We start from the raw sequence: 27370 nt of genomic DNA on the forward strand, positions 1-27370 counted from the left end.
CAGTCAAAGCCCATCCCATTCTGTAACAGTATTTAAGATCCTGGTGTTTTTGTGAAGTTTGTTTCTGGATTTTTTTAGTTCAGTATTGTCTTTTATTGTTTTATTTGATAGGAGAGCTTCCTGGAGGGTGTTCATGTTGGAAGGTGAGGTATACTTTTTACAGGCAAATAAAACTGAAAATGCAACTGAATGTTAAAAGACCATACAGCCAGCATCGTATCAAAATATATTTTATTCTGGACCTCTTTCAGATCTGATTCAAATTACACTTGTCAGAGCAATACAATGCAAAGGGGAAACTGCAACAGAAAAAAAGAGATGTGCCTTCGGGTTTAAGAAAGGGCCATTGAAAAGACAAAACTCATTGTGATGTGGAACCAAAGTACATCATTAACATGGGTCCAGGACAGTATAGAACATCTATATCAGTCTTCTTTAGACAATAAATCATGAAAACTGAACAATAAAAAGTCTTTCTGAACAAGTAAAAAAGAAACAAAAACCTGTCACATGGGCTGGTTTTACACTTGTACAACATTTGTAAATTTAACTGGATATATAACTGAAGAAGTGATGTAGACATTTTTATCCAGTGCTATAGGTAGGCTCACAGAAGTAGACCCAAAATATTTGCAACTCCAAATCGGAACCTCTTTATTTTTTTACAACTACAAAGTCAAAAGTCAGGAGAGAGAGAAGGGGGGAGGAGAGTTTACTTTTGTATTATAGGTGACTGACTTACTTCCCGCAGCCTGTTGAGAAATGAGATTGTGAAGCACACAGGAGAAGCAACCACAAACCAATTCAATTTCCTGAATTTATCCACAAATGCAACCCCCCCCAAAAAAAAACATTAGGGGAAACATTCAGGCTTAGTCGCAATTTTTAGTGGACCACTCTTGCATCACTGAACCCTGCAGTTGTCAAGAACCTGCTGTCTTCACGGGTCTGACAGTTCAACAGTGCCAGTTCATATAGAGGATAAGCCTGGAACAAATTTCAGAACCCTTCTTCCTTAGCAGTTAAGGCTCTGATATCAAACCTTTGCTGCTGTCCTCCAAACCCAGAGGCTTATCTAGAAAATGACTGAGGTTCAGTTTGTGTATATGAATTCGGAAAGGCAGGAAAGCTTTTAAATGGCATGCTTTTAAATCCAGCATGGAAAGAAGTTATGGGGTAGCGGAGGGCGGGACGGGATGGGACTGTATGTGCATTGGATGCACATCCATTCTCCCTTTAAACCTCCAATAGGCAATCTCTCCGACGTGTTGTCCATGTGCCACAATGCTGCCCCCCTCTGGAAAATACATGAAATGAACTCCCTTTCTACTGATTCTGGAAGTAATTTCTAAATCAAGCCAAATGAGTCTGTTAAGCAAGTTTCCATATTTCCTTGCTCAGCCAAAGCAAAATTGGCTCACTGCTGAAGGTCAACCTTTGTGGTGCTTTTATTTCAAGTTCTCTCTCATCTATAGTTGGTGGAGGTCAGTCAAGTTCCACAATATATATTTTCCTTTGAAATGAATGGAAGATCAGCAGAATTTCTAACCGTGAGACTGTGCATCAGGATCCTCTTTTTTTCTTTTCTTTAAGAGAGAGTAACAAAACCTATTTTGCAATGCTGTATTTTTTCTCTCCTAGAAAGTTTTTAAATGCATTCATGTTATATGTAGTAGTCACAAAAAAGAAAACATAAAACTGCCTGAAGTTTACATACACTTGTTTCAATTCTTAAATGCCCTACCAGTGTAGAAAGCAGTAAATAAAATTAAAATTGTACAAATCTTTGGTCTTTTCAGTTGCATTAAACTTACCTTTTAAAAAACCAAAACCCCACTATATTTTAAATTCCCCACATCATCCAAGAGAGTGATGCATTTATATTACGAACCTAAGTGTGGCAATCTGGAAGCAGATTTCCAGATATAGGTTTAGAGTTGCAGGCCTTGAGTGAATTTAGACTATTCAAAACCCATATTAGGCCAATATAGTCATTTAAGAGAATCAAAATAAATGTATTGTGCTTATGTGGATTTCCCCCCCGTTTATGGGCCAAGGCAACTATCTTTACCTTTAGAATATTAATTAGCCAATTAAGCACTGTCATATTCTTTTTGGCAATAGGAGACCCTGAACAGCTTTTCCTCAGTGACAACTGGTGGCTCCATGTCAGGGGAGCAGTGGAATCTGCTCCAGGTTTTAGGCCAACCTTTCAAGGTTTGAAAGTTCATATTAAAACTCACGAGTGGATTCCGCTGCCCCACTGACAGGGTGCCACCATCCGCCACTGACATAGCAAAGCAGAGACTGAAATATTTTTAGCCACATCCTCACTGCTGAGTATATTCGTGCCATTGGGGCTCACTCTCAGGAGCAAGTCCACAGAATTGCCCCATTCAGTTTTTACAACCATCCTCATGATGGTTTGGCTGAAACTTGCCACATATTTCCTGTCTGCCTTTCTCTGTGCAGCACATATCAAAACAATGCTCCAACTTTTTTTTTTTACAAGAGAAAACTCTCAACCTTAATATGTGGTAACAAAATGCCTTAGAACTGGATTTGGAATGCTCATTCCTAAAATGAGATTTCATGACATGCACACAGAGCATTTGTGGTAATGATGTTGCTTTTTCAGTCTGTTGCATGGACTTTCTTCCAAAAGATGCTACAAAAGACTGTCAGGGCAGAAGTGCAGGTAGTCACAGCAAGTGCATACCCAAGACTGTGTGTAGAGATAATGTGAGTACAGGTGCATTTACAGGGTAGAATTGGTGGGGAAAAGGGTGATTGACTCTTCCTGTCTTTGTCAATTCTTCCCTGCAAAGGTCTGAGGCTGTACCCCAAACCCCACCCCAGGTGGGTACTTCTGGAACAGAATGGTGCAAGGGGGCATTTACAGGGGAGGATCAGTGGATGGTTGGACCTGCAAAAGTCCCCCACATCCATGTTCACATTATAAAACTCAGGGCTGGGAGCCCATAATGCATAGGCCTGACCTAAGACGACCAGATAACAATGAGGGTGGAATAGATTTTCCTGCCTGGCATTCCTCTATATAACAATTGGCACTTGAGAGGTTTCTTCTGATCATGCTAACCTGTCCTTTTCTCCCTCTTTTAAAAACACCATATTTTACATGTGTTTCATACTAGAAATGAGAAGAAAGTTCAGAACTGGAGCAGCACTGTGGCACACTGATAAAAAGGACAGCAGCGACAGGACAGTCAAGTTTTGGGCTGAGGTTAAAGTAACCCATACCTGCAGGCCTAAGAGACTGCAACAATATGAGGGCAATTTCCCTGCCCCTTATCACAAAAACTGCACCAATATGCCATTTTTCAAAAGGAGTTTGCACTATGGGCTATAGTGGGATGGAGAGACTGCAATGTCAAGAAAAGTGGTCGGGGGCGGGGCGGAGGGAAGGCCCATGGTGTAAACATATCTGATAAATGTGATTCTCTGAAGTGTAGCCAAAGGCCACAATTCTACTGTGTACTCTTGACAGCCACAACTTCAGTAGGCATAAACACATAGTACTCGGGGCAAGCTTGCAATTCAGTTGTTTGGCCCATGCAAATAGAGCTCCCTCTTGCCTTGTGTGTGGCTTTGCAGTCTGGGATCCAGCTCACGTATCTCGAGAGAGAGAGAGAGCGATTGAGCATCTGGCCCACAAAAAAAAGACAACAACTTTGAATCATATTAAAAGCAAAAAGCAGGGAAAGGAAATCAGCCCAGGATTTAGTGGTAATGAAGCCTTAATAATGTCCTATATGCTATATCATACTTAAAGGCTAGAATCAAATCACAGAACAAAAAAGCAGCTAAAAGATTGCAAAACCAGAAATGTGAGCGTTGCTGTGGAATCTTGCAGCTGTGTCAAGAGTTCAACTCCATCACTGTTTTTATACACTTTTTTTAAAAGTCTGCTGAAACATCCGTTCTATAGCTTGTATGAAAAAACGAACAGACTGTCCATATCAAAATACAAAAGTACTATCAAGAATCACCTCTGACTTTGTTTTTTAAAGATTTAAGTTCAGTGCAATTGACATTTGCGTTGCTAAAGAAAAAAAATGCCGTTTAAATATATTCAAAATAAAAATCCCCCAAAACACATTTGTGTCTATTCCTAGGAGCACAGTTTAAAATTATTGCACAGAATTTTTAAAATTTTTTTACATTTTTAAAACCTTTTTAAAATTATTTTAATAATGACAGAGGTCAGCCACAATTCTGGACCTCCAGCAATAGAAAGCAAGATTATTATTATTGTTTCAAGTGCCAGATACTCAACAGGTTAAATTTCTTATATATTGTAATTCACAGGGAAATTGTCCTGAACTTTTTGAGTCTCTTCCCAAACCCTACAAACAGCTGGCAGGGAGCCATATCAGACGACTGATTCCTTTTATGGGTATAAATCTTCCTTCTGCTTGTTTTGTATTAAGATTATAATATCCCATTAGTAATAACTTGAGTGTACGTATTAAAAGTAGGCTAAAAAGCCATGCCATATAAGGCTGAGCTGAACTCTACTTGCCTCAAAATGTGGTTTCATGTGCATAGAGAAACACCAGAAATCAATGCTTTTTTGAAAAAAGGTTCTTAGGGGGGAAAAGTCTAATAAGCTGCATTCTCTTAGTTAGATGAACCTACAATGAACTATAAAGCAGGTATGGGTAATCTGTGGCCCTCCAGATGATGTTGAGACTCCAACTCCCATTAGCCCCATCCAGCATGGTCAGCTGTCATGGATGATGGGAGTTGTAGTCTGACATTAGACACAGGTTCCCCACTCTGGTTATGAAGGGTGGAGCCATGTGCAACAAAGAAAATTGGGCTCTTAGCACAAGACTGCCAATATGGGGAGAATTCCTGTTCTCTCTCCATAGTGTCGTAGCTCTCATCCTGGTTTTTGATCAACTGAACTAGGTTATAATGCCCATTTCCCTGACTGCCAATAAAGTGGAGCAGAGAAAAGTACATTGTAATGGTGTTGGGACGCAAGTTTAGTTGACCAACCTCCCCTTCCCCAGTCTAGCAGTAGCCTCCCTCCAGCCTGATGCCCTGTAGATCTACAACTCCCATCACCTGCAGCCTGTGTTTTATAGCATCTCTTGGATGAAAGATCTGCAGGTCCCCAGGCTGGGGGAAGGCTAAAGAAGACACTAGACAGGTGAAGGGAACCCAACATGGGGCTCCTGTTTTCAGAGTCAACCCTCTGCTCTTTGTTACATGTCCTTCTGCCCATATAAAGGGGGACAGGAGGAATCCACCAGGATCTGAAGCCTAGTATTTGTTCAGCTATGTCGCTGTGATTGAAATGCTGATATATTTAAAAAATATATCTTTGCAAAGCTATTGACTATAAATCACTCTTTTCAATAAAAAAGGGTGAAATGTTAAAACACTCTCTTAAAAAAAATAACCCACTGGGAGCTGCATGGAACATGATGCATCAAACAGCATTGGCAGAAATCTGCCTTCATGCTATTACTTTCTCAAAACAGAGACACTGCTACTGGCATTATATTTAATCAAACATGTGAGCAGACCAGTTTGCCAGAGTCACCTCTTGCTAGGAAGGAAGGAAAGCGATACTTGAGATTAGAAATAAAGAAACACACTATTAGTAGTGATCATATTTTCCACCCCCCTCTAAACACAAATAGCAGCTTAAATAGTATCCTAATTTTGGGGGGTGGGAAAACTCACAAGCACAAACAAAAATTATGAGATGGCAGCAGCAGGTGAGATTAGTGCAAGACATTTGTCTTTTATAGAAGTTGAATTGCTCAGTATTGAAATAAGACTTGAAGCAAGTCATTTGTTGTCAGATACTCTCCCCCCCCCGCTTTCTTTCAAAACTAAGGCCACATCCGCACCATTCATTTAAAGCACAATTATACCACTTAAACAGTCGTCGTGTTCCCCAAAGGATCCTGGGAACTATAGTTGGTTAAAGGCACTGAGAGTTGTTAGGAGACCCCCAATTCCCCTCACAGAGCTACAATTCCTAGAGTTTATCAATCCTTCCTCACAGGAAATTCTTGGAATTGCAGCTCTATGAGAAAAGCAGGTGTCTCCCAACAACTCTCAGCACCTTTAACAAACCACAGTTCTCAGGATGCTTTGGGGGAAGCCACGACAATTTTAAAGTGGTATAATAGTGCTTTAAACGTATAGTGTACATGTGGCCTAGAAGGGGCACAGTTCATTGGGAACTTTACCAACACAGGATTGGTTGGGCACAGGGACAAAACTGGTCTTCCTCTTCCTCATTTCAATGCATTTTGTATGGACAATGTTTCTAGCTGGATAGTACCTTAAGCAAGCAAATTGCTTACCTCACTCCAGAAGCTTTAGCTAAGAGATGTCAAAAATATTTCAGGTTTTTTAAAATATATTTTTGTATGAAGGGGGGCAGGGTGCCCCAACTCATAATACTTTGAATTAATTTGGAATGTGTTAAAAAATAGACACCCCAGTATCAATAGACAAAACTTGCCCAGAAGCTGAACCAGAATTTGCCCAGATGAATTTAAACATGAGCCAAGCAATTCCTTTTTTTCCAGCATTTAGTTCTATTTCACAGCAAGTCACAACTGGACTCTGACTATAGCAATGGTTTCAAAGAAACATAAGCTATACCCTAAGCATAGTGCTTAGTGCCATGCTGATGTTTGGAATGCACATGCAGTGGTGGAATCAGGACTGGAAGATGGGCCAGTGCAATCCTTGCAGAGAGTACATATTGGGCATATATGTAATGGCTGTGCCTATGTGTAGGCCCCTACGCAAATATAAAACCTTAACACACAAATATCATGAGGTGGGGCAAATGGCATAATCCTGATCCCTCCATTCTGTGCATGTGTTCCAAACTAAGAGAGTATTTTTCTTCTTGCACGCTCTTATGTTTTTAAAACTTTTTGTACCCTTTTACGGTTGCCTGAAATGTCTCGGGAACAGTTGCTTTTTGGAAAGCTCACTAGCCACTCACCCAGGACTAAAGGATCTTATCATGTAAAGAAATGTCAAACTTCATGTTAGGTTCTGCATTGCCTTCTAACTCCCCACCTAAGCTGTGAACAGATTAACCACAATGACTTCTAAATGTCTACACTTTTAAAACAACACATTCAGAAGGAACTGCTGCTAAAAGCCCCCCCCCCCGCAATTCTGAGTGAAGAGGACCACTTCCACCACCCATACCACAAAAACAGATGCATGCCCATCTTCTCTGAGTATCAGTAAAATCAAGGGAGACTGGTGGTTCCAATGTCAGTGGGGCAGTGAATCCGCTGAGGGTTTTAGCCCAACTTTGGAGAGCTCCTTGGAAGGTCGGACTAAAACCCATAGCAGATGCACTGCCCAAATACATTGGAGCCACCAGTCTCCACTGAGTAAAATACAAACAAGAGGACTGGCAGAGCTGGGGTGGGGGGTGCGGGCAGGGGGAGGAGGTTAAAAAGCAATGAACAAACTACTTTTGCAGGAGCCTGCAAGACCCTTTTCCCTGTACACAAAAATTGCATCACCAACCAAGAAAGAAAGCCAAAAAAATCAGAAGGGAGGAGGGAAGCGGGTGGGGGATCCAATCTTATATAGCTTTAAGAAGGGAAGAGATGCAGGAAGGAGGAGTGGGGCATGGGGCAGCCATCTGTAACTTCCCCCAGTTTGGTACACACAATGGGCTCTTCCTCTACAGTTACGTTTCTCTCTCTCTCTCTCTTTTGTCCCGTTTGCTTTTTCCATTTCCAAAAATGCTTACATGTTATATTTGGGGGAGGGGGGCACAGCAGATTCCAGCACTTGGTGAACAGGCTTCACAAGCTGTGACAAAACTCTTGTCATCTTCTTCATGGTGTAATCGTTTTGTTTGTTTTTTGCTTTTAATACACAGTATATGTATATAATTCTTTCGGGTTTGGCTGTAGTGGACTGGCCATGGTTCAGTTGGGACTATAGCAGTACTTGGATCAAGGGGGACAGTCAATTTGGCTATGTACACATTCATAGTCGGTCCATGGCTTCCAACTAGTAGCGCTATTTCCGTAGGTCTAGTACACAAACCTGCAAGTGAGAGGAGAGAGAAGGGGTGGGCAGGGAAAGGTGCCATGTTTAGAAATATGTGCTCAGTAGACTACTCTGCAAGTACACAAAGAACATTATTAGATACATACATACAATGGAAGAGAGACCCATAGCTTCTAGCCATTTTAGCTAGCACTGTAGCATCCATGTTTGGACAGACAGAATACTTCTGATCCACGGATGCTGGGGAATCACAACAGGATGAACGCTGTCGTCATACCCAACTTGAGAATTTCTCCTTGACCTACATGCACTCTCTCCCTCTCACAGCAAACGTAGCCAAGGCACCGGGAAACATGGGTTGCATCCGATGTAGTGCTAAGTTAAAGTCACTTAATGGTATAGTTGTTTTGCACCCATGGAATGTTGCTGCACAAGAGAATGCATAAGTACAGTAGGCTGCAGGTAACTTTGTTGCACAGATTGCCCAATCTGTTGCGCAATTAATTTCTGCTAGGGCAGGTGCTGTGTTGGATTCCTCTGCTGCACATTGTTAAAACTCACCCAACCACCAGTGCAAGAGCCTGTGGGCTAGTGGGCAGTGAATGTTGGGTACAGCCCAACAGCATACCTGTGAGGACCCCAAGGTTTGTAGAAGTCCTAAAAGATGGGTGGGGGTAGGTGGCAAATAAGAGAGAAACCCCTCTCCCCTCCCCAAAAAAAACCCCCAGTCCAAGGAGGATTGAGCATGCTCAGTGTCCACAGAATGCCAAGTGTCTTTTGGGAGGAAAAGGAAAACTTGGAAGGGGAACGAAGGGGAAGAAGTCGTGGCTGACTGACATCCTGAACTTTAGCGCCCCACATTTTTGTTGCAGATCCCTCTTGTCATACACAATACTGAGCTAATTCACAGATCCTGGTGCTGAACCTGGATGTGTTTGTTTCTGTTTTAACCCAACACCACCACAGAAATCTCACCAAGAGCTGAGAAATCCCTGGGGCCCTTCTGTGGTTATATGTGCTCCACGGAGGCACCGTTTCTTCTGTTTCAAAGTTAATAGACCTTTTTGCTCAGTCTTCACCATGCTGGCATACAATCATGAGAATCTCGTAAGAATGATTGGAAATTCTCGCTTTGGGCTGAGGTTTCTTCGTTAGAAACAAGCACATTTGAACTCTCTGTCAAATCTGAATGAGCATAGCAAATGGCAGGTTCTTTTATTTTGTAAGATACTGGGTGTGGGGGTAGAATAACTGAAACATATTTTGGGCTTTCAGGGGTGGACTACAAGAAGCCGTCAGAAAGACCTGGGGAAGGGACATAACTCAGTGGTAGAGCATCTACCTTGCTCGCAGGCAGGGCTGGGAGAGACTCCGTCTGAAAACCTGGAGAGCTGCTGCCAGTCAGTGTAGACCATACCAAGCTAGATGGACCCAATAGTCTGATTCGGAAGAAGGCAGCTTCCTAAGACCAGTCAGAGTCTCTGCTCAAACTGGAAGCCTTTTATAGCCCTTTCTGTTTAGGAGGCCCCAATAGCCAACCTAGATGGGTGGAGCCAGTCCAAAGCCTGACAACACTTCACCGCCAAGGGAGATGTTCATTTATTCATCTACTTATTTTACAAAGTGCTGTGCCAAGCTGCAGCCTCATCTGATTTGTCATGCAGCAACAGGTCTTCCAGCTTGTACTAACAATCCCACAACTCCAAGCCTGCTCGGGTATTCCTTTGGAGTGGCATATTACAAGAGGAACAAGCATGAGATGATGTGCTGTTCTACTTACTGAACCATCTGAAGCACTCGCTCCAACTTTGTCTCCTGCTGCATTCCAGCAAACCTCAAATATGCCTCCTGTTCCCCGATAGCTATGCACTAGAGCACCCGTCTAGAAAAGGAAAAGGGGGGGGAAACAGAAAGCAATTAGAATATATTATCCCCACTCCCACCACCATCATTATTAATATATGTACCAGCTGATCTTCAAAACAAAGTACATTCGAAACACTTTTTTTCCTGTGCAAGATCCAGTTCTTCAATATTAAGGAGTGGAGGGATGATATTGGAGTAATGCACAGATGTCTCATTCCTTGCAGTGCCTCTCTGTGCCTGGCAGGGGAGGGAGGACAGTGGACAGCATTCAACTAAATAGTTGTGCTAGCGTAAGGGTTAGAGCTAGTGCAATGGCATTCCCCTCTGCACGCACCACACGTTATCCCCAAATCTGTTATAGAGGGTTGGGGAACCCGCAGAACATATTTAGGATGTATGCAAGGGAAGGGGGGGAATGTTCCACTGTGCACGGAGAAATCTTTGCACTGGTGGAACAATGTGCTTAGCGCTACGTTGAGTACAACCCTGTGAGAGAAAACTGAACACTCAGAGGTTCCCTCCATTTGCAAATGTTATGCCATTGTGCAGGGAGGGATTGTGCCCAGCCTTAGAATTACAATAGAACAAAACAGCATAATCAAAAGAGATTGATGTAAGAGGACCTTACATCAGTGGTACATGCTCTGGTAACCTCACGTTTGGATTACTGTAATGCGCTTTACGTAGGGCTACCTTTGAAGACAGTTCGGAAGCTACAACTAGTGCAAAATGCGGCGGCCAGACTGCTGACAAGGACCAAGCGGTCCGAGCATATAACACCTGTTCTGGCCAGCTTGCACTGGTTGCCAATATGTTTCCGGGCTAGATTCAAAGTGTTGGTATTAACCTATAAAGCCTTATACGGTGCGGGACCACAATACCTTGTGGAACGCCTCTTCCGATATGAACCGGCCCGTGCACTACGTTCTGCTACGAAGGCCCTCCTCCGGGTTCCAACTCACAGGGAGGCCCGGAGGGTGATGACAAGATCTAGGGCCTTCTCAGTGGTGGCCCCCGAACTATGGAACAGTCTCCCCGAGGAAGTATGCCTGGCGCCGACTCTGCTCTCCTTCTGGCGCCAGGTCAAAACCTTCCTATTCTCTGAAGCATTTTAAGTTACACTGATTTACTTTTTAAAATGTTTATTGTATTGGATTGATGATTGTATTTTAGTATTATTTTGTTATTCATTGTATTTTTATGCTATTTTATGTTCACCGCCCAGAGAGCTATTGCTAGTCGGGCGGTATATATATATATATATATATATATATATATATATATATATATATATATATATATATATATATATATATATAATAAATAAATAAATAAATAAATAATTGCCTAAAAAGGACTAGGAAGCAATATAATCAAGGCTCAGGGAGTAATAGTCATGGCTGCTTTTGCATGTAATGCTAACCCATGCTTACAGTTTAAACTTTAGCACCACACGGATGGGCATCCACAAGCCCAAGTGAAGCCTTGGGTTCATGTGCTTCCTCTTTGCCTCCTGCTTGGAGAAGAGGGAAACAGGAAGTGCACGAGTCCAAGATTTTGCTTGGGCTTATCCATGTAGTGCTAAACCACAGTTTGGTGAAGTGGTGGGGAACCTTTGGTCCTCGAGATGTCATTGGGCTCCAACTCCTATCAGCCCCAGCCAGCCTGGCCAACGGTCAGGATTAGTGGGAATTGTATTCCAGCAACATCTGGAGGGCTAAAGGTTTCCCATCCCTGGTTTAGTTTCACTTGGGTGGGTTAGGTTTTTATTATTATTGTTGAGATTTTTAATGTTTTAATGTATTTGTATGTTTTTATTTTGTACGTCGCCCAGAGTGGATGGACAGCCAGCCAGATGGGCGACTAATAAATTTAATAAATAAATAAATAAATAAAACATGTGAACCAGGCCATTCCATGCTTTTAGGCCTGGGGGCAAGAGGATTTTGATATAAAATGCATTCAGTTTCTGGCCAACATTATGCATGCAGGTTGTCAGGAAGACGTATCTGTGCATGAAGTACCAGATAATAGGAGCCACCACAGAGCAGGCCCTTTTGTATGTCCTACTTGATATTACTTAAGTAAATTGAGAGATAGAAACCAAAGCCACCACTGCTGATCACAAGGAAGGAGAAAAACAAATGGAACGTACTCTCCAAGCTATGCAGAGCCCAGCCTGTTTACTGCTCTGAACTTGGCCCCAGAACCAAATTGGAAAGCAGTCCAGATGAGCTAAAACTGAGCTACATGCTCTCTCGTAGCAAACCACGTTTCTGCTTTACTTGAATTTCTAAAATGTCTTCAAGAGACGCCACTCATTATAAGGCTGCCCTGGACTCCTGCTGGGAGGAAGGGCTGGATATAAACAAACAAACAAATCCAGCCAGTAGATGGTGATCTCCAGCATAGTCCCAGGGGACAAAAAGAAGATATGCAGAATGCAATTCTTTCTGATTCCTCAAAAAACTCCTTTTACAGGGTCACTTCTGGCATACCATTGAATTGATGGAGACTTTTAAAAGCAGTAACATGAATAAAGTTACATGGGAATTAGTAACCTGAGGCTATATTTGTGACCAAGATCTAATGGATATTTAGGATACCGTTTTATGAACCCATCTGGTTACTGTAAAAAGCCATTTTGTGCCTTAGATGTATCATGTTCAGTGTTATGATGAACTTATGTTTGGTTTTATGATTAATTTTTATTGTTTTTCTCAGTATGGTTTGTTTTTATGTACACTGCTTAGAAATGCTAACAATTAAGTGGTAGATAAGTGCCATAAATAAATAAATATCTTAAAAACATAGTTTGCAGAACAGGCAACTGTTGCTTTTGATGACCCCTTAGATGATTTCCTTAGATGACCCTGTTTGTTCAGACACTCTTAGAAGCGAGGCAGAACTCGCAGCTACTTCCTACATTTCAAAAGGAACCCTGCACTTGGCAATTCTCTCTCTCTCTCTATTTCAATCCCAAATGTTGGGAAGACCTTCGGTACAAAGAAGAGGAGATGGTGGGAGAAAGGAAATGAAACACACAAGGTCCCATGGCATGCAAGAGTGATTTTGTATGAATGGTCAGGCCTGCTGGCAAAAGAAGGGCTTGAGGGCAATGAAGAACCATGTTGCCTATCACCAGGACTTCCCATTATAGAAGGAAAGAAAGACCCAAACATCTTGAAAGGCATCATCATAATCATCACTTTGTGTACTGCCTTCAAGTCGATTCTGACTTATGGCGACCCTACGAATAGGGATTTCATGAGGCTGAGAGGCAGTGACTGGCCCAAGGTCACCCAGTGAGCTTCATGGCTATATGGGGATTCGAACCCTGGTCTCCCAGGTCGTAGTCCAACACCTTAACCACTACACCACACTGGCTCTATCAGAAACTTCTAGCATAATTAACCCTGATGGCTATGTTCTCCCTGCGCTGCCAGGGACAGTATGGTTCTGAATGCCAGTTGCTGAAAACTGCAGGAGAGAAGTGCTGTTGCACTCAGGTCCTGCCTGCAGGCTTCTCACAGGCATCGGGTGAGGGTTGGGCACTGTGATAACAGGACGCTGAACTATAGATGGGCCACTGGCCTGATCCAGCAGGCTAGTGTTATGTTCTTACATAACAAACAATTAAAAAGCACCATCACCCAAGTAGGCATACCTGCGTATTCCAGATGTGTACACATTTGTCGAATGAGCCACTGGCCAGGTACCTGCCATCAGGACTGAAAGCTACACTGTACACAGGTTCTTGATGTTTCGTCAAAGTGTGGATGCAGATCCCTCTATCTACATCCCATAACCGAACTGTAGAATCAAAGGATGCACTACCAAGAAGGAAAAGAACAGGAAAGCAATTATTATCAATTTAATGTTGACATTTTAATAGGCCTATAGCAATAGTGATTTATAAAACAAAATGTACTGATTAAGAGTGGAGGAAGAAGAACAAAAGAACGAGGAAAATAAAACTAAAATAAAATCAAGGAGTGCTGCAGCAAACTTGCTTTAAAAGTGCGGACCTTTCATAATCAGGGCTGTGCAAAGTCTATGCCATTTATTTTTTTAAAAATACAAAAAACCCTCTGACTCTAGGGGTGGCATCCAACTAAACAGTTCCCTCTCTTCTTGTCATGTGCACCCTGCAGCAGATTTAGGTAGTTGCAGAGGAAGATGAGAGGGCAGGGAAGTTCTACTGTGTAGTTAAAACTCCCGATGCTCCTAGGAACTGTTTTGTTGGATACTGTCCTGGGAAAGTGACACGGCATTGCCAGTGGTGGCTCCTCATTTGTGGAATGCCCTCCTCAATGCATCTGTCTCCATCGCTAGTGACTTTCAAGAGGAAGTTGAAAACATTCATGTTTATGCAGGCATTTGATGGCTGAAGGGGACTGTTCCTGGCCTCCTGGAGATTACTGGATGGAAGAATGTTCATAAAGTGTAAATGGGTTTTAGAATATTTTAAACTGTTTTGAGAATGCTTTCCTTTTCATTGCTGGTAAGTTGTTTTGTTATGTTTGCCGCCCTGGGCTTCTTCGGGGGGGGGGGGGATATAAATTTAATAAATAAAGAAATGGCTCAGTGTAAAGCCACATATTTTGCACGTGTAAGGTCTCAGTTCCAATGTCCAGGCTCCTGGTTAAAGAGGTCTCAGGTAGCAAATCAAGAGTAGGCAGTTCTAGGCCAAATGGTTTCTATGGGAGACAGAACTCCTTAATCCTTAGTTGCTGTTGGCTTTAAATGGAGCTCAGCGAGCAGAACAGGGAAAGGGTCCTGGCTGAGACCTTGAGAGAGGCACTATCTATTGTACTGTGTTAAATGGACCAATGGACTGGTGCCATATAAGGTCCTCTCATATGTTCAAAGCTTCATTTTGAGATTACTATTTGGGGGAGGGAGTGCATGCGTCCATGCACCTATTTATTTTATTAGTACATTTATATACCACCTTGCCTCCTAGGTGCTCAAGGTAGCATACAAACATGGTCTCTCCTCCTCCCAATTTTATCCTCACAACCACCCTGTTAGGTAGGTTAGGCTGAAAGACAGTGACTGGCCCAAGGCCACCCAGTGAGCTTCATGGCAGAACAGGGAATTGAACCTTGGTCTCCCAGGTCCTAGTCTGATACTCTAACCACAGTCCCACACTGGAGACATCAAAACCAAGTGGCATAGTTGTTGCTTTTTGCTAAGCAAGAAAACCCTGGAAAACCTGGTTTCCCCTTGCTTTGGTTCTGACACTTTACCAGGCACTCTTGAGTAATTTTAGGTTGTGTTTACATTATTTCAATGTTGCATTTTAAAGCTGTTGTAACCTGCCTTGGGATCTTTGGGTGAAGGACAGGTAATTAACATTTCAAACTTCAGGGCTAGAAACTATTACTATTATTAATCAATATTATGTATAAACATTAAAATTTTCATTATTATCAACATCAACAGCAAAAGACAGTTGAGTTTCTTAGCAGCAACCAGCATGTGTAATTATGTGCTGTGGCATGTAATTGTCTATAGAACACAGCTATATTACTATTGTTATAGAGAACTCAGTTTTACTACAATTAAATCTATACATCTGGATTTCTTTGGGCCAGTTGGTACTTATGTAGGCTGTGGCTACTGTAGCATATACACCTGGAAGTACACCAGCAGTATTCTGAGAAAAGATATAGGATATCTCGCCCTGGGGCACTCCTGCATTTGGTCACATTCACACCACACATTTAAAGCGCATGGCTTTCCCCAAAGAATGCTGGGAACTGTAGTTTGTTAAGGATGCTGGGAACTGTAGCTCTGTGAGCGATAAACTACAGTTGTCAGGATTCTTTGGGGGAAGCCATGTGCTTTAATTGTACGGTGGGGGTGTGACCTTCAAAACAGTATGAGCTTGTAGCCTGCAGAGTTCATCCTCTAAAGAAGAGCACTGAGCATGGCTTCTCAGAACATGAAAAGGGGATGAGGCGGGATGCAACTCAAGTCCCACCATAATTTTCCAGGTGGTTCTTCAGATCTTTGTGCAGTTAGCAGGAAGATCAGAAGGTTTTTAAAAAGTGTTCAACTGAATGAGCTTAGAAACCTTCCTGTGAGTGGGACCCCTGGCTGACTGCACATAAATATAAAGAGCAGTCTGCATGCCAGGGCACATTAGGAGTGAGACCTACATGTGCCATGCCCCTGCCCCATCCTCAGTTTAACCCTTCACATGTTGAGAATGAAGTTTGGAGACCTGCTGTCAATATTACCTTGCTAACATAAGATTGGCGTTTGGGTTGTTTGTTCCTGGCCCTGTAGGACTCCATTTGATAGTATAAATTTCTTTGTTGTGTGCTTGTAAATCGTGGACACAACTATCTTGTTTCATACTCCAAATCTAGAAGAGGTCAAAAACAGAAAAGAAAAGGTAAACTGTTGAAAAACACAATGATACCTACTGACTTTTATGCAAAGGGTTTCCCTTCAAATATTGCAATTCTCTTGCTTCCACCAAGCAAAAACAGCAGTTTTTCTTTTTCAAATAAACTCAAATTTCAAGCCTTAGATGTAGATGACAGTACTAGGAATGAAAGAGATACACATCCATATATATACTTAAAAGGAGGGGCTTCCAGTAGGTCAACATTAGTTACCAGGAAAAGAGAACACACAGGAGAAGAAAAGTTAAGGTACTTTGCTCCAGAAGTTTCAGCCCAATTCACATGTAAACTTAGCACAGGAGCTGCAGATGCTCAGCCATATGAAGACGATCTGCATGCAGAAGATTTCCACAGCATAAAATACTGAAGAAGCCTTGTCATGTAGGAGTGGAAGAAACTGCCAAAGATGCAGAAAGGTGCTCCCTGTAGATGGCTTCCCACCTGCAGCAAACTCCAGATGTTTGTATTTGAAGGGGTTGCTACGCTGCTTGTGCAAATGGGATGAGAATGTGCTTTTGTATGATGAAGATTAAAAAAAAAATCCAGTGCGCGGTAACAATACTGCAGGGTGTCCCTCTCCGAAAGCCTGGAGAGCTGCTGCCTGCCATTGGAATAGCCAATGTGGTGCCCTCTAGATGCTGGACTACAGCTCCGATCATCCTTGACTACGCTAGCTGGGGCTGATAAAGTCAACAATGGGGTGGATGGCATCCAAAAGCAGCAGGAGGAAGGAGGAGAGGAAACCCCAAGATGCCGAAAAAAGAAATTCTTGAGTAGGAAATCCAATTAGATTTATTAAAAAGGAAGAAGCCCAACGCGTTTCAGCCACTCAAGACTTGGCCTTCGTCAGGGGATAACAAATCTAAAATGTCTATCTTGAACTGTTTTATATGCAGAATGTGCATGTAATCTCTACACCGATTCTGTGCAATAGGTTAATTTCCTATGTACATTCTGCATATAAAACAGTTCAAGATAGACATTTTAGATTCATTATCCCCTGACGAAGGCCAAGTCTTGAGTGGCTGAAACGCGTTGGGCTTCTTCCTTTTTAATAAATCTAATTGGATTTCCTACTCAAGAATTTCTTTTTTCGGCATCTTGGGGTTCCCCCTCCTCCTTCCTCTTGCTGATGAAGTCCAACAACATCTGGAGGGTACCATATTGGCTATGCCTTGGACTGTGGACAAATACTGAGCTAAATGGAAGAAAAACAACAACCAATGAAGCTGAGTGTTGGAAGATTCAGGACAGACATACAAAGTACTTCTTCACACAGCACACAGTTAAACTATGGAATTCGCTCCTGCAAGAGGCAATGATAGATACCAACTTGAATGGCTTTAAAAGAGGATGAAACAAATTCACGGAGCATAAGGCTATCAATGGCTATGCTCTGACACCACAGTCGGAGGCAGTATGCTTCCGAATACCAGTTTCTGGAAGCTGCAGGAGGGGGAGAGCTGAGGTCCTGCTTGCAGGCTTCCCATGGGTATCTGGGTAGCTACTGCGAGAACAGGATGCTGGACTAGATGGGCCAGTGGCCTGATCCAGCAGGCTCTTCTTATGTTTTTATGACCCATGGTCTGACACGGCATAAATGCCAAGTTCCTCTGTTCCTCTTGTCGCAGACCCTGAGCCTTCTGAGCAGCGACAATCCCTTTTCTGCATCTGACAGAGTAACAGCTCACTGGGGGCAGTAACTAGGGGCTACACAGTAGGAAAACATGTTACCACAACAAAACCAAGTCACATAAGGGCTTGGCATGGTTTGATTCCCATTTCCAAGTGTTTTATAAACTCAGCAAGGTGAAGCAAGTCAATTGAAATGACTGGCCATAGGGGTAGCAACAAAGAAAAGAAAGCCTGTTTTCATGCAACACTAAATCAAGACATGGAACAACATAACGAGGGCTCAGCTTGCTGGGATTGTCACTAGCATAGATGGCTTCAGAAGCAAACTCAGAGGACAGGCTTCTCAACTGGCCAAGAATCATCCATTATCCAATGGCCACTATTGGAGACTGACTTGACGGGATCCTGGGCTGGTCCAGCAAGACGTTTCTTGTGGCATTAAAGAACACTAAGTCCTATTTTGCCATAAAAATGTCACCAATCAAAGAATGCCAAAGCTGTCTTGGAAACATACACCACATTCACATCATCCATTTATTCTACTATTATTCTGCTTTAAACAGTCATGGCTTCCCCAAAGAATCCTGAGAAGTGTAGTTTGTGAAGGGTGCTGAGAGCTGTTAGGAAACCACTATTCCCCCCCACAGATAATTCCCAGAGTTCTCTAGGAAGAGGGACTAACTATTAAAACATTCTGACAATTGTAGCTCTGTGAGGCGAATAGGATTCATAACTCTCAGCATCTTTAACAAACTACACATCCCAGGATTCTGTGGGGGAAGCCATGACTGTTTAAAGTGGAAAAAGTGTGGATGTGGCCATAGCGATTTACACCACCTAAGAATGTGACTGGGAAAGTGCAGCATAAAATGTTTATTACAGACTGAGACTACCAAGCATTGTAATTTACCTTTAAAGTCATGTCATCAGAACAAGATGCCAGAAGATTACCAGTGGGGTCCCATTTGATTGCGTTAACTTCATTCTGAAATGGAAGAGCAAGAGTGAAGTTGATGTCTCCATTTTCTCTATGTGGAGAACAGCGAATTAGAAGGCAGGCTCTCCCAACTCTGTAACAACATGGCAAGCAAATTAAGCAAAGGGAGACATTGTTGAAATATGATGGAGCATGCCAGGCTTGAAATTATTCAGAGACGGGATGGACACAGCAGGCTCCATTGGGTTTGACTATTGCATCCTTACTGGGCATACAATTGCAGGGTAAGGACCCAACATCACTACAGATTTTAAGAACACATACTAAAAAAATTAAGTCCCATTCCATTTAGTAGAATGTAATTTGGAGTAAATGTGCTTAACAGTGGACTCCAAGGGCCCATTTTCTCATGTGTCCCAACCAGAGCTTGGAAAAGTTACTTTTTTGACTACAACTCCCATTAGCCCCAGCCAGCATGGCCACTGGATTGGGCTGATGGGAGTTGTAGTTCAAAAAAGTAACTTTTCCAAGCTCTGGTCCCAACACAATCTCTAGGAACGAACAATGCCTTAATAGCACCATGTTTTGTGTAACAAGGATGCATAGATGGCAGTCAACACAACAGCTTATATGGTGCACACAGCTTCTGCCTCCCCCAACAACTGGCTGATCTCATATTAGGATCTAATAACTTATGCTGTATGAAGTTGAAGCTGAATTTGCCTACGGCAATTTACTTGCATTACTCTGTAATGTTTGAAATATTACTTTCTGAACACTTGCATATTTTCTATATTTTAATGTATTTGTTATGACCTTCGTCTAGCACAAAAAAATTATTATTACTCTAACTTATGCTGTTATTATTTATTACATTTATTAGTTGCCTTCCCCTCCCCCCAGAAAGGGGAACTCAAAGCAACTTATTTATTTATTTAATTTGTATCCCGGCCTTCCTCCCAGCAGGAGCCCAGGGTGGCAAACAAAGCACCAAAAAACTTTAAAACTTCATAAAAACAGATCTTAAAATACATTCATACAAAACACCATTAAAAACAATAAAAAAAAACCTTAGAAAAGGGTTAAAAACATTATTAAAAAAACATATTAAACAATTCTGACACAGATGCAGACTGGGATAGGTCACAACTTAAAAGGCTTGTTGAAAGAGGAAAGTCTTCAAAAGGTGCCGAAAAGATAGCAGAGATGGCACCTGCCTAATATTCAAACTTACCAAAACAGATATTAAAAACAAGTGTAAAAACAGCCTAAAATGCTCACTGATAGTATATATAACAGAGCAGATCCATCTCAACCCCACCCCACTAAAAGACAAGCAGAAAATTAAGGTCCAAAGGCCTGTGTGAAGAGGAGTGTTTTTGTCTGGTGCCAGGACTGTTAGGTATGCATAACTTCCAAAAAAACCCAAGTCTCTTTCTTATGATCTCACTTGAAACTTGGCGATCACATGGGAATTGTGGCTTGAGACTTAAAGTCCTTCCTAGGTTTAATGTATGGTGCTGCGCTGGGGTTACACAGCAGTGCAGAAAGCCCTGATCTCCAGTGGAAGGATCATGCCTCTTCACTCTGCTCCATTATGTGCAGCTGACACTGGATAAGTGGAACACAGCTTGGGGCTGGGGAAAAGATTATACTTACTGTGTGGCCCTGGAAGGTTTTGATGGGCTTATCTTGGCCTAGTTTACAGACATGAATACACATATCTGTGCTACAGGAGGCAAAGGTGTTGTTGCTCTGCCAGTCAACATCTAACGCTGGTGCTGTTGATGAAAAGAAGAAAAAAGAATTACGAAGAAAATTCTCTTCCTCCCTGTGTTTATGAGCAAATGGCATCAAGGAAGTGACTGGCCAGGAGAGTGGAAAGTAAAATCCAGAGTGGATTGGAGGCAGTATACTCTGAACAGCTGCAAAGAGACATTTTTGCACATGCCTGCAATCCTTTGAAGGATTAATGGCTTTGTGTCTTCATAGCCCCTCTTGCCACGTTGCAAGCCTTGGAGCATGTGAGGGTAGTATAGAAGAGATTGTTGTTATTATTATTATTTAAATTTATGCCCCACCATTCCTCCCAGAAGGAGCCCAGGGCAGCTAACAAAAACACTCTAAAACATCTTAAAAACAGATTTTAAAATATATTAAAACACCTTTAAAAACTTATTAAAACAAAACATCTTTAAAACATCTTTTAAAAACATCTTAAAAAGTGATTCCAAGATAGACACAGACTGGGATAAGGTCTCTGCGTAAAAGGCTTGTTGAAAGAGGAAGGTCTTCAGTAGGCACCGAAAAGATGCAGAGACGGCACCTGCCTAATATTTAAGGGGAGGGAATTCCAAAGGGTAGGTGCTACCACACTAAAGATGGAACGGACCTCCTGATAAGATGATATCTGCAGAAGGCCCTTACCTGCACAGCACAGTGATCGTATAAGGGGTAAGATGGTCTTTCAGGTATCCTGGTCCTAAGCTGCATAGGGCTTTGTACACCAAAACCAGAACCTTGAACTTGGCCCGGTTCCCTGGGCTATGCTAGCCCCTGGTTTCTCCTGTGCAAGACCCTTGGTGGAACACGGGGGCAGTGGCAACAGTGAACTCTTACAGTGCTAGAGGCCTCTGGCTACTTCTAGAGTGGGCCACAGAACTTGTCACATTGTGGAGAAGGCCTGGCTCTATTCCTGTAAGGCTTCCACCCTAGCCAACCTCTGGGGTTCACCCAAAGTGCCACCTGAGGTGGAATTTGGAACCATCCTCAGTGTGCAAATGGGCAATCCAGGTTCAAACAACTGCTCAGCCATAAAGCTCAGTGGAAACATTTGAGGAGATATTGCCCAGCCTAACCTACTGCTCAAGACTGATGACATTTTAAGGGGGAGAAAGGAAGGAAGAAACTTCATATAATTACTCTCAAATGGTATCATTAGACGAGAGGTCAAGACAAGATGTGCCATCTACTACAACAGGCTGCTAAAAGCAATGCAAACTGGAGATTTAACCAAGTGAGGAGAAAGACAAAGATACCCTGGCCGGCTCCAGCTGGAAGATAAGTGGGCCAAGGGAGGAAGGGCTCTGAATTAACATGGCAGTGATTCAGGATTTAACTAGGTTTTTCAGTCTGCAACTTTTTAAAAGCTGAACCAACTGAAATAAAAGGCACAAGGGATGGTGCAGTGAATATATCTTCTTCTCATTGTGTAGCAAAGGTATTTTGGGCACAGTCCTGTTTTAAAAAACAGAATAATCCTGGTTTTAATTACGATTAAGTGAGCCTTAAAAGCATTGCCTTCCATTGTTAATTGTCCCTTCCCCTGTTTTTCGAAGGGAATTGGTTCTTTGAATACATACCAGAATGGAAAGGAAACTGCTGTTTGGCTTCTCCAGTATGTGCATCCCAAATAATTGTGGTCTGAATAAAATAAAAAGAACAAAAGACCGTAAAATTGCTTTAAAGATCTCACTCATTGCTAAAATTTGCTAGACCAACATATTTAAATAGTGAACCTACAAAACATACAGTCCTGAATAGTGTCCCTAGCAAATGTTTATCTACCAGTAAGGTACAGGTTTACATGTTTGTATTATTGGAAGGCAGTTCCTAATATCCATCTTATTGCTTCATACTCCCCTAATTAGCCCATATTTGAGGAGAGATATTTATCTGCAGATTGCAATGTCTCCCTTCAGTTACCACTTCATGCCAAACACATTATTCTAAATGCGCGTAACTCACACCGATGGATATCTCTCCTTCACCCCCAAAGTAGCTTCAGCAGTGAGTTGAAGCAGTATTCAATCCTTTCTTCACCAGCTGCTTATCCACGTCAAATTATACACAAACTCCTTTCCCTTGTACAAGGTACAAAACATGTTTGCCTTTGCTGTGACATATCATTACCAGAAAGCCTCCATGTCTACAGGATTAGGAGCTCCTGCAAACATGGCGACTCCTGGCCATGACTTCTCTTTCAGTTTCCAAGAAATTGGAAGCAACAAGTTTTAGATTTGTGTGCTTGCTTCCCAACCCTTCTTCTCAACACAGAGAAAAATAAAGCAGAGACTAGCCTTGTCAAAGCAACCCCATGGGCACGTATAGTTTGCAAAGTTATGTCTGAATGGATTTCCCAGGATGTGGGGACATGGCTTTTGCAATTTCTTGTATTTAAAATTATTTTTGTTATTGTTGATAAATCATCATCATCATCATCATCATCATCTACTACCCAGTTAACTGAGACCACCTTTTTAACTGGTCAAAGGGTTTTTAAGTGATTCATCAAACCAATAAATCAACTAAATGTTTAATCATTTAAGTATTCATTTAAAACTGCATGAATGTGACATCTTGCACATTTGCTACCATGAGCATCTTACGCGTACTCTTGGTCAGGGAGAGGAGACCAATGGCATTTCCCTGCTGAGTGCACGCTGTATAGCAAAGTTGACATTCCTGCTGTGCAATGCAAGAAATAGCCCTTAAGGGAGTAAGGAGAAATCCAAGAGGACATCCTACGTAAACACAAAATTTTCACTTGTCCATATATCTGTCCATACGTTTTTCTGCTCTTGTCTGTTGCTGCTCCAGTCATGACAATGTTCACATGCTCTTCCGAGTTTGACAGTTTTTCCACCCTAATACAGGAGCGTAGTGTGATTTCCACTCGTAGAAGGAATCACATCTGTTGTCTGTACTGCATACAAATCACCTGCTATATTAAGTACCTGATCAAGTCACTGTCAGAGACTGTTATTTCTGAACTCAGACAGACTCTCTCATGGCTTTACTGTCTTTTTGCTGCTAGCAAAAATCTGCAACTGTTTGATACCTCATAATTTAACCTTGCAACGATACATTTTAAATAAACCAGATGCCTTCTCACCTTATCCACGCCTGCGCTTAAAATGAAGTTGCCTTTCTTGTTCCATTTTAATGCAAATATGGGACCTTTATGTTGCCCTAACGTGCTGGCGAGATTACCTAAACAACGAAAGCATTTATTACTATTTTAAAAGGGGGGGGGGGGAATAACAAACAAACTGCATAACTGAAAACAATATGCATAAAATTAAAAAAAAATTAAAGTACTGTATATTACGCTATGTATGAAAAAAGGAGAGTACTGAAAAGGTGTGTGCTCTCACCATCTTTCGTCCATATCCTTGCGAATCCGTCGTATGACCCCGTTGCTAGTAGTGTACCTTCGCTCTGAGGGACAAGAGTTAAGGTCATTATGCTACTTATGCCCGAGGACCAGGGGTTCCCAAACTTTTTCCCCTCGCAGAACACTTGAAAATTGCTGATGGTCTTCACAGATCACTTAATGATTTTTCTGCCTGTTGTAGCAATTGTAGCGAGCTGTACTACATGCTGCATATTCTTAATTCTATTTTGATTACTTCTTTTATTTCTTACATATTGTATTTAACATGTTACAATCTGAATTCCATAGAACCACATCCCAGGGAGCAAACTCCTTCACAGAGCATGTTCTCTTATATGAATATAAACTGAGAATGCAAGATTATGCACACCCTAGTAGTGAGTAAGCTCCACTGAACTTAGAGGGACTTGCTTACTACACTTCAGACTGTCCTATGAATAATGCAATTGCATGCCATCTAGCCCAGCCTCCATGAAGGTACTCAATTCCCTCCAAAAATTGACAATAGTGGTTTTCCTGTTTCCCCGGGCAGGCTGCACATTCCCCCTGTGATGTCAGTGCTTCTTGAGCAAACACAGCTAATCTTGATGCAGGGTTGCTCTTGGCCCTGTGGAACTCTCTGGAGGAATGTTGCTTGTCTTGCTAATAAAACTCTTATTTCTTCCCTTGAAATATCTTGGATTTTTTCCCAGAGCAAAGGGCCTTTGAAACACACCTTGAAATTGCATTTTAGACAAAATGTGGTGGCAACCCTAATTCTGCTAACAAATGATGCAAATTTATCACAGTGCACTGCAGGTGGTGCTTTGATGCTGGAACAGTCTTTGCTCAGGAAGTGTCCATTCAACCCCTTTCCTCCTCATCCCTCAAACCAAACAACTAAGGTTTTCCTCTCAAAATCTGCTACACCCAAGACGTTCCTGAGATATTAGCTAGCCATACCTTAATACTTCTAGGGAAAGAACATCCCAAAACTAATTAATTGCTGTTATAGTTAGGAAGCTTCTTCTTATGTTTCATTCTACAGAGAAAAATTGGGGGCAGGGGTGTGCAGCCATTGTGCTAGCTTCCGGAAAGGTGGGTCACTGTTGCTTACCAGGAGGATGAAGGGGGAGGCTTGCACGATGCAACAATACCGGCAGGAGCTCCAGATTGGCTCCACCGGTGCATTTGAACCACCCTGACCTCCCCACCCCTCTCACTTGTGGTAAACAATGGTGACCCACCTGCTGGTAAGCTAGTGTAGTGGGTCCTGCCAACCTGCTCCTGATTATTAACCTTTTTTGTGGTTTAATCCACCATTTTTTCTTGCCTTCTCTTTAGTAGAGCTTTACCAATTGCTCCCTATTTTTCCTTCTAATAGCTTTTTCAGAATGATCAACATGTTGTCCAAAGTCTATTCTGATACTATTTCAGTGTGGGTCTTTCTTGCACAAACTTGGGGGGAGGGGAAATCTGTTCATGGACTCTGCACCAATATGCCTTTGTTCCATCTAGAACAGGGCTGGGAAACCGGTGGCCCTCCAGATGTTGCTGGACTACATTTCCCATCACCCCTGACCATTGGCCATGCTGCTAGCACTGATATGTGTTGCAGTCCAGCAACATCTCAACGGAGCCCCTGACCCATACCCTTTGGTTTCTCTTGGTACTGGTTTTTGTTGCTAAATTAGGACTATTATAAACAAAGCTTATTTGCAACTGAACTTAATCTTTTAGATTTCCTTCACTGGTTGTCCACTGCCATTCCAGAGAGCTAATATAAATGCTTGCAAGGACTGTGCATGTCTATTAAGACTTTACAACTCCAACACGCTATCACAAGGCACATTTTAAAGTATGCTGAGCTTTGAAACCTCTTTGTTGCACAGAACAGAGAACTGATGTGTTTCTTGAACCAGTCTGAAGCCCTGCTGGGCTTGCACAACCAGTGATCCAGTCTCTCGGATAATGTCCCCGATACACAAAATGCTGACATTTCAGAAGATATCTGCTTTACCAGTCACTATGTGCTTTGGTGATAGCAAAGCAGCAACAAAAGGGATGCTGACAACTCACAATTCAGAAACATCTCCCCATGAACATCCCCCATAACTTCAAGTGTTGGAACTGAAAATTGGATTTTCCCAAGTATATTTGGAACACCTGAAGCTTCTGCTTACATTCCAGTCTAGGGATGTCACATCTTTGTTGCTTGGTACATCTTGGCCCCCTTCTCGTATACAGTGCCGAAGGACCAGTTGTGTGGATCCACTGGTACTGTTTTCACTAAGGTTCCATATTCTTGCCGTTGAATCTCCCGATCTGCAAAATAAACAGGTTCCTTTTTGAGCCAATAATTTATCACCACCACCACCACCACAGGGAGTTCACCATCACCAATCTGCATGAAGAAAAGTTATGGGTAGCACTGTCCGGTTACAACTATTCCAAACATAAGAGTGTTTTTATTACCAAGACTTCAATCAGGTTTTGCATTTCCCCTCTCTATGCAAGAATTTACACAGCCCTCATTTTGTTGGCTCAAATGATGATGTTTCTACAGTCCTAAAAATAGCATGCTTTACCGCTTACCCCACTGCAAAGAGCCAAGAAACTACATTTATTTATGCCAAAGCAAACACAAAAATGTACTTTAAACACAGTTGTCCATGCTTTATCATCTCCATTGTTGAATTCAAAAGTCATATTCCTAGGGCCTTGGGAGAAGGACTGTGCTGCTATTAAGGTATCCACAAGTGGAGGATACCAAACAACTTCCTGTGGTGCAAAATAAATAGGGACAACTGGCAAATAAACTAGTACTATGGCAAAAGCTGTCCTCCAATTTTTCAAAATATTTCTTCCCCTGTGAGAAAGGCTTCTATTTTTCTCTTTCATTCTCTGGGAGCTTTTGAGTTGCTCCAGAATTTTGGTGGGTATAGGGTGGAGTGTACATGAAATGGCTGTGGGTGTTTTTCTTTCTCTTAAATGTGTTTTCAGCACTCTGTAGCCTCCCCAGCTGCCCAATCTGAAAAATCTGCACGTGAGGAGTTACCTCATGATGTCTTCTCCTGAGCTTTAATTGAAGCACAGAAAGTTGTGGAGTGCCTCAGAGCAGCAGGCTCGCTGATTTTGTTTTTTAAAGGAAGTCCTTTTGTGTGTTTTTTTTTGGGGGGGGGTCTGCACCAATTATGTTAAAAAGAGAAAGACTTTTTAAAAAGAATGAACTGCTGTAAGGTGGACAGTAGTCAGCCTCCTCACCTTACTGTGCTAACAGGAAAGCCCACCTGAGGACATCCTGTGTTTTCAGGA

At 42.2% G+C, this 27370-nt stretch overlaps 1 protein-coding gene across 8 annotated transcripts in view; it reads right to left on the reverse strand.

Annotated features, from left to right (window-relative positions):
• Positions 1 to 214: 214 nt before the first annotated feature.
• The window catches only part of TBL1XR1 (TBL1X/Y related 1), a 230558-nt gene continuing 203402 nt past the window's right edge, over positions 215 to 27370 (reverse strand). For all 8 annotated transcript variants that reach the window (XM_061637358.1, XM_061637357.1, XM_061637351.1 and 5 more), the window contains 10 exons: positions 26239 to 26380; positions 24057 to 24120; positions 23795 to 23892; positions 22263 to 22323; positions 20560 to 20681; positions 18874 to 18948; positions 16158 to 16285; positions 13577 to 13742; positions 9824 to 9925; positions 215 to 8079 (listed from right to left, as the gene is read on the reverse strand). In XM_061637358.1, the coding sequence (XP_061493342.1) occupies positions 8053 to 8079; positions 9824 to 9925; positions 13577 to 13742; positions 16158 to 16285; positions 18874 to 18948; positions 20560 to 20681; positions 22263 to 22323; positions 23795 to 23892; positions 24057 to 24120; positions 26239 to 26380 (985 nt within the window). In that variant the 3' untranslated portion in view covers positions 215 to 8052. The remainder of the gene's footprint in view (positions 8080 to 9823; positions 9926 to 13576; positions 13743 to 16157; positions 16286 to 18873; positions 18949 to 20559; positions 20682 to 22262; positions 22324 to 23794; positions 23893 to 24056; positions 24121 to 26238; positions 26381 to 27370) is intronic.

This window comes from Rhineura floridana, chromosome 7, assembly GCF_030035675.1.
Source record: "Rhineura floridana isolate rRhiFlo1 chromosome 7, rRhiFlo1.hap2, whole genome shotgun sequence".
Lineage (NCBI taxonomy): Eukaryota > Metazoa > Chordata > Lepidosauria > Squamata > Rhineuridae > Rhineura > Rhineura floridana.